We start from the raw sequence: 15,609 nt of genomic DNA on the forward strand, positions 1-15,609 counted from the left end.
TTTGTTGCGGTGCTCTGGCTTCTTATTTCAGTGGTTTCTCTTGTTACCGAGGATGGCCTCTTGGGTGCTGGGGCTTCAGCAGTTATAACACGTGGGCTTAAAAGTTGCAGCTCCCAGGCTCTAGAGCATGGGCTCGGTGGTTATGGCGCATGGACTTTGTTTGCCACAGCATGTGGGATCTTAGTTCTAGGACCAGGGATTGAACCCATGTCCCCTGAATTGGCAGGTGGATTCTTCACCACTGGACCACCAGGTAAGTCCAGTCAGTTTTAAATTTTAGCTGTTGTAGTGAATTAGTAGTGGTGTCTCAGTAAGATTTTAACTTGCATTTCCCTAATAATTAGTGACATGAAACCCCTTTGCATGAATATATTTGCCATTTTAAAATCTCCTTTGGTGGAAGTACCTGTTTAAATCTTTTGTCCATTTAAAAAATAAATGAGTTGTCTTAATATTGAGTCACGAGAATTGTTTATATATTCTAGATACAAGTCCTCTTTGGATGTATGTTTTGCAAATATTTTCTCCCATTTTTACACTCTGTGGAGGTATTTTGAGAACTGAGAGGTTGCAGCTGAGGAGGGCAGGCGCTGCTCCTAGGCTGGAGTCTTTCATTCTGAAATCCCTGGTGTTTCAGGAGCTGCTTCTCCTTCCTGACCTGCCTTGGGCTCTTTCCCACTTCAATCAGATGGAAACATCTCAGCGGATTCTCACTGTCCGGGTCTTAGGGCCTTTATATGTCACACCATGCAGTGCCAAGCATCACCTGGCTGCTACACACACCTTCTCCTCCTCTCCATAAAAGTGGGTGACAGTTATCTGAACAGCCCCAGCCCAGAACAAATATTTGGGGTGGATGACAGAGATACCTATAGTTCAGTCTCTGCCAATACAACCAAAAACACCTTAAAGGAAGGAAGTATTTGGTGTCACTTGTTAAAAATTGCAGTTTAGCTATGGTCTCCAACCCTACTCTCTACCTCATTGGAGGTAATTACCTATAATTTTCTTCCTTACTTGGTAACAGCAGGAACAATTTTTTCCTTTGCACATCAGATAATCACACTGTACCCTTTATATACAAACAGTGTATTTATTAATTATATACCTCAACATCATGTAGCAGTTACCATTGCTGCATAACAAAGTACCCCAAACCTTAAGGGTTTTAAAAAATCCCTACTTCAAACCCTTTTCATGAAGATGGCGCCGAAGGCGAAGAAGGAAGCCCCTGCCCCTCCTAAAGCTGAAGCCAAAGCAAAGGCTTTGAAGGCCAAGAAAGCAGTGTTGAAAGGTGTCCACAGCCACAAGAAAAAGAAGATCCAGACGTCACCCACCTTCCGGCGGCCCAAAACACTGCGGCTCAGGAGGCAGCCCAAATATCCTCGGAAGAGCGCCCCCAGGAGAAACAAACTTGACCACTATGCCATCATCAAATTCCCCCTCACCACTGAGTCAGCCATGAAGAAAATAGAAGACAACAACACACTGGTATTCATTGTGGATGTCAAGGCCAACAAACACCAAATTAAACAGGCTGTGAAGAAGCTCTATGACATTGACGTGGCTAAGGTCAATACTCTGATCAGGCCTGATGGAGAGAAGAAGGCATATGTTCGACTGGCTCCTGACTATGATGCTTTGGATGTTGCCAACAAAATTGGGATCATCTAAACTGAGTCCAGCTGGCTAATTCCAAATATAAGTTTTCACTATGAAGAAAAAAAAAAAAATCCCTACTTGATCTTACTCAGAAGTGGACAGTTCTGCTGATGCAAGCCAAGCTTGGCTGGGCTCAGGTGGGCTCACTCTCAGACCCACATCACAGGGAAGGAATCCCAGTTTCTGCCTGTGTTGTCTCTACAGAATCCGGCCCTTGTGTTCCCACTGGCTCTGCTGCTCCATCTCCATGGTTCTCGATCAACTCCTCACAGCACTAACACTGCCTTTGACATGACTCTGGTAAGAGTCTGGATTCTCTTCCACATTCTGCTGAGCTCAGAGGGGTCTGTGGGCCTCTGGGGCTGTCCTGACTTGGTTCCCCAGGAGGCAGGCCCTGAGGAAAACATTGCTGTATTAGCAGCTCATCCCAGGGAGTTGAGACGTGGGGAAGGAGAGAGAGGCAGCCAATGCAGGTTGTGTTTATGATGAGAACGCCATTACGGGAAACTGGGCACCGTCCACCTAGTGATGAACCTCATGTTGCCCCATCCAAGGGACAAAGGGTGGAACCTTTGCTAATACAAGGGTCCTCTGGGTGACTTCTGGGTGAGACCCCTTCCTCCCACATAAGGTCTTTGCTCTGAGGTTTCTACCTCCAGGCTTCGCTGCAGAGGGACCACTGACCCCAGGTTGGGTTTAGTCCGGTCACCTAGGTTCCCATTTACCCTTTTCAAGCCCACAAAAAGTAAACGCTGTTCACTGCGTCAGGGACCCGGTGGTTAAGCATAGACTACATGGACTCAGACAGTACCAGAAGCAAGTCCGATCTGTTTTCTCCCAGGGCATCATCCCCCGAAGCCACTTTTGAGGGGCCGAGGGAGCTGGGATCTTGCATTGAAGGGCTCAGTCATGCCAATCAGGGCTGGGGCTGCACCTGTTTCGGCTTTGCTGTGGGTCAGTGGGGGAGGGGGGATGCCCAGCTCAAACCACCTCCTCTCCACCCCGTGCTTGCATCACTAAACAGATTTGCTTTTCATGGCACAGCGGATATTTTTAGTGATTTATCATGAAATGTTTTGTTACATGGAATGATGGATTACCGCAGAACATTAGAGTAATCCCTTGCAGGCTCATGATTTGAAAGTCCACAAAGGAATGTAAGCAGTTGGAGGCAAGCTAGCTTAACAGTAGGAAGAGCTTGCAGTGGTCCGATTTCTCAGAAGATATCGTGTCAAACCTTTCACATAGTGGCTGTTGGGCTTGTTCTGCTCTGGAAGTGAAGTATGCATTGTGACAAGGCTTTGTTTCAGATCCTCAGATTCTTTCCTTGACCCTAGCTGAGTGATTCTGGACCTGCATGTTTTTCTGCTTTTCATATTTTCACCATCTGGCAAGGCTGAGTCAGACCACTTTTCTCTCGCTTTGTTTCCCCTCCTGTCTATAACCAGCAATGTTTGTGATCCATGTACAGAACTATTTATTTTTTTAAGTTTTCTTTTATACTAGACTATAGTTGATTTATGATGTTGCATTAGTTTCAGGTGTACAGCAAATTGATTTAGTCATACATACACACATATCTAATCTTTTTCAAATTCTTTTCCCATTTAGGTCATTAAGGAATACTGAGCAGAGTTCCCTGTGCTATACAGTAGGTCATTGTTGGTTATTTATTTTAAGTATAGTAGTATGTGTATGTCAACCCCAAACTCCCAATTTTTCATTTTTCATTCATTTTCAACTATTCATTTACCATCACATCAAAAAGAATAAAATACCTAGGGATAAACCCTAAGGAGACAAAAGACCTGTACTCTGAAAACTATAACATGATGATGAAAGAAATCGAAGATGACACAGATAGAAAGACAGACCATGTTCTTGGATTTAAAAGTCAATCTTGTCAAAATGACTACACTACCCCAGATAATCTACAAATTCAAAGGAATCAGTATCAAATTATCAATGACATTTTTCACAGAAATAGAATGAAAAAAATTATATGTGTGTGGAGGCACAAAAGACCCTGAATAACCACTGTGTATCTTCATGCCAGCCTGTGTAGTTTCTTGTTTTTACAGACTGAATAACCTCTGCAGTGTCAACCTTCATGTGTGGGTTAATTGACTGATATATTCATTTTTTCAGGAAGCATTGCTGAGTGTATCTGTGGGACTAGTATCAGGAGGTTCAGCAACCACGAAGTGATGTTTACTTGCACTGTGTGATGTAAAACACTCCAGTCCAAAGGCAGGAAAAGACTGATGTCCCAACTCAAAGGCTATCAGACAGGAAGGCCTCTCTCTCTTATTGGGATGAGGGTCAGCTTTTTTGTTCTCTTCAAGCCTTCAACTGATTGGATGTGGCCCACATACAGTGGAGAGAATCATCTGCTTCCCTCAGCACTCAGTCTACCAATTTAAACATTAATCTCACCTAGAAACATCCTCCCAGACTAGTGTCTGACCAACCTAGAAACATCCTCCCAGACTAGTGTCTGACCCTACAACCCAATCAGGTCAACCCATAAAATGAACCATCGCAATATTCCTCACACCTTTTACAGCTCCATTGTACAGGTGAGCCTTAGTTTTATTCAATCAGTCTCTTGCTGATGGATATTTGATCATTTCTGATCTTTTGTCATTATGAATAACTCTGTGGTTAATAAGTTTGTATGCACATATTACATTTGTTTGCCAACTGCATTGGTGGGACAGCTTCCTGGAGAAGGGATTTCTGGGTCAAAGGGTCAGTGTACATGTAATTGCCCCTCCTGGGGAGCTGTACCATTTCATCTTCCACCAGTAATGTGTGGAAACACTTGTTCCATGGGGAAACAAGTGCCCACGTTGGTTAAGAAAAACAAAGCTGCCTTTGACTGTAGAGATTGGTTCAGGACCAAGCTGGCCAATGGATGTGATTGGTGAGAGCTTTTGTGAAAGCATCAGGACAGAGAAGCTGTCCTCCCTGAAAACTGCTCAGTTAGTTATAAACCTCAAACCTCTAGGGGTTGCCATGTAGAGAAAGCCTGGTCAAGATGGAGCAACACCCAGAGACACAGCGAGCTCTAAGATAGAGCCTTGATGCACTGATGGAGCCCCTGGATCCCGCTGGACCTAAATCATGGTTTGTTCCTGCACTTTTCAGTTAGAAGACCCCAAATTCAATTTTTAAAAGTTGAATATCAATTCATTTTTCCTGCAACCAAAAGAGTCCCGCAAAATGCAGCATGGTACATAAAATGTGATCACTGCCTTCAAGGATTTTTAAAATTGAAATGGAAGATTCATGCATGAAAACCATGAGAGAACAATATAAGCTAAGGTAGTATCAAGTGCTATATTTTATGCTATAGAACATGGGTCCTGTGAGTCCTTCAGAAGTCAGAGAAGGGGTCACAGAAGAGGAGGGGCAGGCAGCAGGCCCCGAGGTGACAGAACTTGGGTGAGTAGGATATGGAAGAGTCTCACCTTCTCATGCTTGCAATTATGTAAAATGTTCTGAGAATCAAAAGTTTCTGTAGGGTTGGGACAAAATCATGTTCAACACAGAGATGCAGAAATTTTAAACTGTTTGATCTGGAGATGTGGTCTCAGACTCTCCCAATTGTAAGATGTCATATATGGTATAAGTAGTGTTTTATCCTTCCAACATCTGAACCATTCAAATGCTGAAACACATCTGGCCCTAAGAAGTGCACCTGTGCTTCCTGTCTCAGGAAAAGGAGGGCCTGTGTTTCCTGAGGCCTGGACATCGGGAAGGGGAGGGGTGACCCATGACCTCATGGACATCACTTGAAAAGTACACATCACATGGGGAGCAGGGAAGAGATGAGCCATCTTAAGTATTTCAGACACGCTAACTTTCCAAATCCTTTATAAACCCTCTTGCAGTCACCTCAGGAGGATGGATGCGTAGAACTGGTCAGACTGGGTACACACACAAAGTTGCTTGGTCATAAGAACAGGTGGGATGTCATCCAAGGTGGGCCACTCTGCCCGACTGAGTGTGAACCTGGGGCTGGCTGCCTCCTCCCTCCTCCACGGGAGAGTCACGATGGTGTCAGGTGTTATATCAGATCCTAGTTTACCTAGTTTGGGTAAACTGTGGGAGTTGGTGATGGACAGGGAGGCCCAGCGTGCTGTGGTTCATGGGGTTGCAAAGAGTCGGACACGACTGAGCAACTGAACTGACTGAACTGAGCCTATATCCCCCATAAATGCAGAGTCTGAGGCAAGGATTTGAGCCAAGGGGCTAACTGGGAGGTAGCCTAGAAGGCTCTGTGAGGGAGGGGGGAATGCCAGGCAGGGAAGTCGACAAAATTCTCTGTCAGTGTGCAGGCTGAGCTGTGGGTGACCGGGGTTCCCTCTGAGGAAGGTCCCTGGGTGAGGGGTGAGGTCTCTCTCAGCCTTGCCCTAGGTCCATGGAGGAGGCTCAGAAGAGAAACCAGGATCTCAGCTGATTGAATATCACCCTAGGAACATCAGAGGGCTGACACCTCCTGGCTGCCCTCAGCCCCAGATAGAGAAGAGGGAGAGGCAGGCAGGTGCTGGAGGTGGGATGCTGTCGGTGGTCTGGGAGACTGCCCACCTGCTGCAGGTGAGCACAAGGATGTGGTCTACAGTGTCATCTTAGAGCCCCACTAAGACTCCCACAAGATCCTGGCTCATCTCCATCAACCCTCCTCTCTTCTTCATTTCTTCAGAAAATGCCGAGGTGCTCCCTGGGGAGAGGCACCGTTCCCACTCCTGGTTGGGTCCCCAGCACCTCACTTGATGCCCTGGTCAGATGGATGTGCAGTTGGAATTTACTAGGTGAGCAGATGCCACCATCCTCATTCGGGTTCTCCCTGAAGGCTTTACTTGCATCGTTCTCCAAAGGCATGATAATAGCTGACCTTGGGGGCGAAGGAGGTTGGCCAGTGGTACCCATGGCAGGCATGCCTAGCTCTCTTTCTGGATGCTGATGAAGGAGATCCAGGAGGCTGGGTTGGGCAACCCTCTGGTCTGGGCCCACTCCTGGAGGGGAAAACAAACCTTCAGTTCAGGTGTCAGAGTTAGCAAGGACCTCACGCTCCAGAAAACAGCTCTCTTGGTCTTCCCATCGTGAAGGTCTCAAAGACAGGCTGGATCTCTCTGGGTTTCCAAAGATGAGTGGACTCACTGCTGTGCAGATGTCTGGCTGGTGGCTGGTCCTCGGGTAGGTTCATTCACCAGCTTTGCAGTGACGTAGAGAGAAGCCTCTTTTGTCAGCTTGGGATAAGCTAAATCCTCTAAGCAGAGACTGATCCAGAATGTCCATATCAGCAGGGCTTAGGGGCAGCTGTCTGGTTGGAAGAGGGGCTAGGGTATTTGTATTAGAGCTACCGCATTGTGGCAAAAGTACCTCTATACCACATCTAAGTGCGTTTGGGATGCCTTTGTGGAGGGATTGGTAGGTATTAGGAACTAAAGGGTACCATCCGTTGGTCCCGGGTTCTTTATGAACAAGGTTACCCCACAGGTAGCATACGGCAGGAACATGATGAGAGAGGGGCAGCAAACCAGAGAAGGAGACCTGGACCTTCAGCCACCAAAAGTTCACCTGGCCTCTGCTAGTTTTGCTCTTTTATTTTTTGCTCTTAGTAATACATGTGTTTTTGTAGGCAAATCAGGTTATAGCTCTGTTAGAAAGAATAGCTCACTCTTGAGCTCAGCTGAAGATCTGCTGTTTGACTGTAATAACTTTTGATAAATTCCCTGGCCTGCGCCCTGCGAGGCAGGCCCTGCCTCCATCTGTGTAGCTGTGAAGCTGTGTTTATCACGTCGTTGACCAAGCTGCCCAGATTTCAGAATTTACAATTCTCAGTAGTTCACTGAATACAAACAGAGGTTTTGCCAGAAATCCATCATCAGAGATAAACGTTTAATGTTGCTGATCAGCCAGAAAACGAGGTCAAAGTGCCCAGCTCAAACCAGAACCCTTTCCCACACAATGAACTCGATTTGGTGACATAATGAATAGAATTTTTTCTACTTCTCTATCTGCATTTTGGAAACAGAGTCATGTTCATTCACAAGAGTCCTAGGTTTTAAAACACAAATGTAAATGTATCTTTATGAAGTTCAAAGCATGTAGGTCTTACTAAGGTGAGGGAATGAGTCTGGGGCAAACCCAGTGGATTGATTTGTTTTTTGCCGGTCAGCCAGCAGCTGACCTGGAGATGCTTGTTTTTAACACAGCTCAGTCCCAGAAAGTCCTCAAAGAACTTTGTGGCCTGAAAACTGGCTGTTTCACACCATTCCTTGCACTGGTGCCAGTCTTTTGACTTTTAGTGCTGACGACAGTGGATTACATCCTGCCATTCATGTGTTCCTTTAGCAAGGAAAATGCAGTTCAAACCTAAGCCCTACTGTTTTGAATACGCACCATGTGGAAAGCCAAGGCAGGAAGCCAAGGCTGTATACAGAACAATTCCAACTTCAAATACTTCATCCCTCCTTCCCCATAAATCATGGAAACATCTCAGTAATCCCAATATTCGCAATTCAGGTGGTACACTATTGAAAGAAGGCCATAAGCATGGCGATGATTGAATTCAAAGTCCCATCAGATTGACATGGATTCTACTACAATTTATTATAAAACCTGTGTGCGCCAGACCAGACTCTGTTTTTATAACTGCTATTGTTTGTTTTGTGTATCTGTGCTTGGTTTTTTGAATCATAAAGCTCCTGAACCTCTCCCTGATATAAATGCCTCTTCAACTGTGACTACATAGTTGATGAGTAGGTACTAAGGTGATGATAAAAATTCCCAAGGACAAAAATTCCAAGGGCAGTTGGACCTAGCTCAAATGGAACAGGGTTTGAAATGTTATTCAATCATAAATCACGGCACTCATGTCAGAATGAGCTCAAAAGAGATTGAAAGTGTTTTGGGGGTGAATTTCTAAAAGTGAAGGAGAGGCATGACATCCAGCATGAGATGAGATAAAGTCACTAATCACGTGACAGTTGACCCTCCTTCTCATCATTCAGTTTTAGGACCATCAGGCTGGTTCCTTAAAGGGTTGCCCAAGCCGCACGTCTAAAAGCGGAGCCGTACTGCTGTCTGAGTTTCTGGGGACGTCGAGAGAGGTCCTTGTGGGTGTCCTCTTCCCTTGAGGGGAATGCCACCAGCACAAGGCTCCGCTCGCCCCTCCGTTTCTCCCACAGTTCTGCCGAGTTCATCTCCTCGACCCAATCACCTCATTCCTCAGACTCCTCCAACGACGCCCAAGGACTAAGTCAATCATCTGCTGACGTTTGTGATGGCCACTCACCCACTATGACTACCCAGTCTCCATTTCCACTTAGGACTTACAATGCTGATATCATTACAGGAAGCGATGGCCATTGAAAGGTGACAAAGCTTCCTGACATATCACCCACCTATACTATCAGGAGTGCTTGTTAGTATCCCCCAAAAGTTTATGGCCTGAGCATTTATTCACTTCAAAATCAAAGAATTACCCTTATACATATAGATTCCCAGATGGGGTCTCTCTCTCTTGTTTTTAAGAAATAAATGTCTAATTTCTCTTTAAAAATAAAAGTAAATTAACTTTGTTAAATAAAAGGATTAACATATAAAGAAAAGATGACAATGCCACTTGCAACTACATGGGAAGATCTAGAGATGATCACAATAAGTGAAGCAAGTCAGACAGAGAAAGACAAATATAAAAAAATATCACTCCTAGAGATGATTTGCCATTGAGGCGTGATTGCTTCTCCAAGCTGTCAGCAAGGTTAAGGATGTAGGTTCAGGGGTCCAGGTGTCTGGTTCTACCTCTCATTACCAGAGACATCTTGGGCAATGAAACTGTCAAACCGATTGGGAAGAAAGAAATCCCAAGACCCTGATGTGGAAGGTAGACAGTGGTCTGGGTTGAGTAACTCAGGCTCTTAATGACCTCATTTCCACAAATATGACTCTATATGAGAGTTTTAGGAGACACACTCCATTTCTCCTCTGGGGGTTTCCTTTCCACAAAGCAGTGAGCTGTGGTTTATTAAGATTTGGGAATGATGGAAGAGAAAAAAAGAGCATTTTAATCGTTAGAAATGTTTGTTTCAGCCCCACAGCGCACATGGCAATAAATGCACTGAAAACCATCCAGGAACTAAGAGAACATAAACTCAGGTGCTGTCATAGATGCTAGCCTATAATTTTCCTGTTAAAATGAATAGCTGGCTCCCTCCTGCCTGGATGGAAAGAGTAACTCTACCTTTATGTCCAATGCCAACATCTGGCTAAATGATTGCCCTTTAGAATGCCTGGATTCAAGGTCTCCATTTGTCCTAAAACAGGAGCAGATAAACAAGAGGGCAGTAATAGATTCTCATTTGCTGGCTTTTCAAACACTCTTCAAAGTCCAGACCTCCGGTGGTGGAGGGTGGGCAAGCACTGAGCCAGATGGGAGACCAGGTCTTGCCGCAGCTGCCTGGCAAGTCACTCCAAGGCTCTGAGCCCTTGGAGGAGGTGGACATGTCTGCTTCCTTCCAGACATAGGAGCTATATTTTACAGACAGGATAACTTGATGATATGACCTTAGCTCCCAGAAAGAGGAAGACCTTCCCCAAACACTGCAGTGATCGGAGTGATTCCTCAGGAATCACCTAGGAGTGAGGCTCTGCCACCTCCACTTGGTCTCTCCGGGCTCCTGTCTGCTGAGAGAACCCATCTCCTCCAGACGGCATCTGACATGGAAAAGATGCCAAAGAGCTGAAGGGCAGAAGGGCGCTGGTGGGTGTTAACACATGATGCGAAGATCTTCACACTTGGGGGCACTCTGCCTCCAGCTCTCTTCCCCAGACCCTCCTGTGCCCACCCTCCTCCTCTAGCCCCCGACCAACCTGACAGGACCCTTCCATCCTGGATGAGCTGGTGGAGAGGGGCTGGTGCGGCAGCAGTGGGTGACGTGGGCTTGGCGCACCACACTCTACAGTTTGCGATGACCCCCATCCTACTCATGGGAGGGTCACATGCGTACACCTCCCACCTCACAATCACCCACCTTGTGATTCAGTGGGTTCCACAGACTCCAGCTCACATCAAAGAGCTAAGGCTACCTGTCACCCGGCTTCCAACCAGGGCCAGCGATCACCCAAGACCTCTACTTAAAGGGTGTATGGGTCTCCGCTGCAGGTGAGGCGGCCTTGATCCAGAACCTTAAGGTCTACATTGTGATCATCCTATTGGATCTTCATGTGGATATCTCACAACATCTTTCTCAGCACTAGTGTGGGTTTGTACGGCCCACACTGCAGAGCTGCTGGCTTTGCAGACCGCCCTTCCTCTTCCGGGTCACAGGCAAAGCGGGGATCTCTTCATATCCCTCTATAAACGGATCAGAGAAAGATACCAGTTGTGGAATATACTGCCTCCAGGAGCCAAAGAAGCTTATGGGTTATTGTGATTTTTATCTTAGTGGTGGGGGCTGTAAGAGGTAATAGTTCGTCTTTGGTTTTGGAGGGCTGTCCAGGCATGCCCCAGACCACTGGCCGTGAACAATTTTACTGATGTGCTAGGATCCCGACTCTTCACATGGTTTGTCTACCACCCCCCGGAGTGCACCTGCCTTACCAATACCTCTGACATCCTTGCTCAACTGGTCTGATTAATATCATCAATATTATGCCCAAAGGGGATATTCTGCAGATTTTCCAGATTTCCCATGTTCCTCAGAGGACAGTTATGACACAGAGCAGGAGAATTAATACAACACTCCAGGGCAAGGTTGTTAACTGTGCAGGATTGTGGGTCCCCTGGGAATGCAAAGAGTTTCTGACCCTTCTAAAAACAGGAGTGAAGAACATGCCCCAGATCAAAAGTGGCTATCTCCCACCTTAGGCTGGATTAATGTGCCCTAGGAAAATACTACACCTGGTACAGACTTTATTTGGTTAGTTTTACATTATTCCTGCAGACCTGGCGTGCTGTAGTCCAAGTGGTCGGAAAGCGTCAGACACGACTGGCTGACTGAATAACAACAATGTTATTCCACAGTCATCCTCCAGGACCTGTCAGCTTTTGTAAGGGACAGACCAAGGAATTAAATGGGGATGTCATTGGGACCATCAACTTTGCATCTTTTTTAATCTCTAAGGATGGCACAAGTCTCTGCCAACATCCCTGAATGTCATATTCTAAAATTGAAGTATAGTTGGTGTACAATATTATATGCTACAGCTGTATAATAGAGTGATTTACTTTTTTGTTTTTTTGTGAGGTGGGAGAAGGAAGGATTGATTACTTGCAGCCAGTAAGGAGAATGGGGAGAGGGGAGTCTTTTCCCAGGGTCTCTCAGAGCAGCAAAATTGGGGAAGTTTTAACTGAGAGGTATGTGCATACTCATAAGGAGGCTTGAGCAGAGATTTCAGCAAAGAGTTGGGGCAAAGGTCAACAGAGTCCCAGTTTTAGTTGACTGAAGTCAGGAAGAGTCGTCATTCCAGCCTCCTCCTGGGTCAGACCTTAGTTCCTGCTATCAGGATGCAGTGATGCTCGGGCTATCTGTGTTCATCCAGGAAGAATTCAGTGATAAACAAAGTGATAGATAAAAAGTGGATTCTAAAATTTTTTTTTAAGTAAAAGGGACATAATTACCAATACCTGTGACATTCTTGCTCACCTGGCCTGATTAATATCATCAATATTATACCCAAAGGGGATGTTCTGCAAAATGTCCAGATTTCTCATGTTCTTCAGAGAACAGTCATGACAGAGAGCAGGAGAATTTTTTTTTATTTTATACTAGAATAGTGTTGATTAACAATGTTGTGTTGGTTTCAGGTGTACATCAAAGTGATTCAGTTATACATATACACGTATCTGCATCTATACTTTTCCCCTGGTGGCTCAGACGGTAAAGAATCTGCCTGCAAAGCAGGAGACCTGGGTTTGATCCCTTGGTTAGGAAGATCCCCTGAAGGAAGGCATGGCAACCCACTCCAGTATTTTGCAGAGGGCATGGCAGTCCACTCCAGTATTCTTGCCAGAAGAATCCCATGGACAGAGAAGCCTGGTGGGCTACAGTCCACAGGGTCTCACAGAGTCGAACATGTCTGAAGCAACTTAGATGCAGCACACTTTTTCAAATTATTTTCCCAATTAGATTATTATAGAATATTGAGCAGAGTTCCCTGGACTGTACTGTAGGTCCTTGTTGGCTTCTATTTTAAATATAGCAACATGTTAAATGTGACTTTTAAAAAGTATATTTTAGCAGCCTGAGAGATGGCAGTTTCCAGGGCTCGCTTTTGGTCTTCCCAGCATAGCTCTAACCCCGCAGTTCAAGGAAGGATTGTGAGAATTCCAGCAACTATCAAGTGTGTGCTCCAATGATACTTCCAGAGACTTGAAAATGAGCACCACCTCGTCAGTGAGCCTGGTGGGCTTGCTGGGAGCTGGACTGACCCAGGACACCCTCAGCTGCCTGGTCCCATGTGCACCCTCTCTGACCAGGGGCCTGAATGATGTTTTGTCCTCGGGGATCAGTGTCGGCTCAGTCCGTGTGCTTAATACTCCCTGAAAAGCTGTGTGTCCCCTTGTCCTCCGTGCTCAGTGAGCTAAGTGGAAGGTCTGGGGGCAAACGACCACCATACACTTTGCCACAGCGGGGAGGGTCCTCCTTCCCAGGGGCCGGGTCTCTCCTTTCCTCCAGGTGTTCCAGAACTCAGAACTGCAAGTCCTGTAACTGGGCAAGGAATTGGGACCCTTTTGGGGGGAACAATCTTCGAATTCCTGATCATCCATCCTTGATTTCTTTTCTTTACAAAAAAGCAAGATTCCTATTGACCGATGTGCAGTATTGGGGTTAACTCAACAGGTCTGGGGTGGTCAAACCATGCATGGCCCGAAGGAACTGGCCTTCAACTGGCTAGTAGGAAATAACCTCTAAGCCCTTGGAATATCCTGACGGATCAGAGTGTCTTCGTACCCGGGGCCTTGGGACACAGATAGTTAACACTATCATTGTCACTTATGGGGGGAGCTTTAGGCCACACTGTGTCAGTTTGAAACCTGGAGGGGCTGGGGGCTGAGCCACCAAGGTCAGGCATATGGGAACTTCGTGTCTATGTGACCAACCCCAAGCTTAGACTAGAAGGCTCAGTTAAGCTTCTCCGGTTATCAAAACGCCATCTGTGGTCACACACCGTTGCTAGGAGACTGAAGCACCTCCCCTGACTCCTCTGGGAGAAGACAGGTGGACACTCACACCTAGTTTCTCCCACCCTCTTTGCAAGTGCCTTTTGCCTTTGCTGATTTTAAGCTGTATCTTTTTACTGCAATAAATTGTAACCATGAGAACAACAACTCTTCTGTGATCTGAAAGGCCTAGTGAATTACCGAAACTAAAGGTTGTTTATGTAACATGAGACAACTGACCACCTATTTGGCCCTCAGAGCAACATAGTTTACTGATCACCCCTTTAGCTCTCTATTGGTCAGGGGACACTGGCTGCCCCTCTAGCCATGCCACTTATTACAATTGTGCCCACCTGGCTTCTAGCAAGGGCTGCCATCTGAGTTCTGGCTCCTCTCACCCTCTTTGCTGCAAGGAGCCCAGCTCTGTAACACTATTTCCTACCACCAGCCCTGTCCTACAGGGAAGAGCCAATACTAAGCTTCTCGAAGACAGCGGGTCCTTCTCTGCAGTACACTCCTCATTGCTTTGGTCAATGAAGTGTCTTCTGGGCTGGCCCATGGCCCCAGGTCACCTAGTGGGTTTTCTGCCTTTACATAATACATACAATTGAGCATGATTTGACCCTGAACCTTTGATCCTGTTCCAGCATTTCTATAGCTCTCAGTGTGGCCACAAGCCTCTTGAGAGTCCCTTGGACAGTAAGGAGATCAAACCAGTCCATCCTGAAGGAAATCAGTCCTGAATATTCATTGGAAGGACTGACACTGAAGCTGAAACTCCAATACCTTGGCCACCTGATGTGAAGAGCTGACTCATTGGAAAAGACCCTGATGCTGGGAGAAATTGAGGGTAAGAGGAGAAGGGGATGACAGAGGATGAGATGATGGAATGCTGTCACCGACTCGATGGACATGAGTTTGAGTAAACTCCAGAAGATGGTGAAGGACAGGAAAGCCTGGTATGCTGCAGTCCATGGGGTCACAAAGAGTTGGACACGACATTGTGACTGAATAACAATGTGGCCACCACTTTTCATAGGCTTCCAAATCACCCTACCAGGGGATAGCACCTCCTTCTGAGGTCCTTGCTAAATCCCCCATCATGAGTGACTGTGTGTTAGTCACTCAGTTAGATTCAACTCTGTGATCCTGTGGACTGTAACCCACCAGGCTCCTCTGTCCATGGAACTGTCCAGGCAAGAATACTGGGGTGGGTAGCCGTTCCCTTCTTCAGGAGATCTTCCTGACCCAGAGATCCAACCTGGGTCTCCTGCATTGCAGGCAGATTCTTTACCATCTGAGCCACCAGGGAAGCCCATCATGAGTGAGTGTTCCCACATTAATAGAATCTCCACTATCCAACTTCTTGTTCTACCCTCTTTGGTCCAGCGCCCTTAGGGCACAGCTCTGGGACCAGCCTCCTGGCTCCTGTAGTACACGATGGCTGGGCCCTGCAGCTCCATCACCAGAGGGCCCCTGCCCTCACCTGGCAGACCCAACCCTTCCCTCTCTGAGGTATACTGTGACTTGACCTTAGTTCTTGTTCTAGAGGCCAGGCAGGAAGCAGGGAGGCAAGTGTTGTCTGGCAAAGCAGAGTCTCAGCTGATCTTCTAGGTAGCTCTGGAGCGAGGATGTCCCTTTAACACAGTCTTCAACTGAGCCAAGGGGACTCAGCCTTGTACCTCCATATTGTCCAGACGTTGGATGCACATGGCTGCAAGATCATTCCCTTTGGTTAAAGTCAATTCCAGAGAAGGTCTCAACTGTGAGTA

The 15,609-nt window shown here is 46.4% G+C and overlaps 1 protein-coding gene across 1 annotated transcript; it reads left to right on the top strand.

The window, feature by feature from the left end:
• The first annotated feature begins 1,188 nt into the window (after positions 1–1,188).
• LOC122681547 (60S ribosomal protein L23a-like) lies at positions 1,189–1,717 on the top strand. The gene has a single exon (XM_043883751.1). It carries the CDS (start codon positions 1,198–1,200, stop codon positions 1,672–1,674), a length of 477 nt encoding a protein of 158 aa, XP_043739686.1. The 5' UTR covers positions 1,189–1,197; the 3' UTR covers positions 1,675–1,717.
• The last annotated feature ends 13,892 nt before the right edge of the window (positions 1,718–15,609 follow it).

This window comes from Cervus elaphus, chromosome 23 (assembly GCF_910594005.1).
Source record: "Cervus elaphus chromosome 23, mCerEla1.1, whole genome shotgun sequence".
Lineage (NCBI taxonomy): Eukaryota > Metazoa > Chordata > Mammalia > Artiodactyla > Cervidae > Cervus > Cervus elaphus.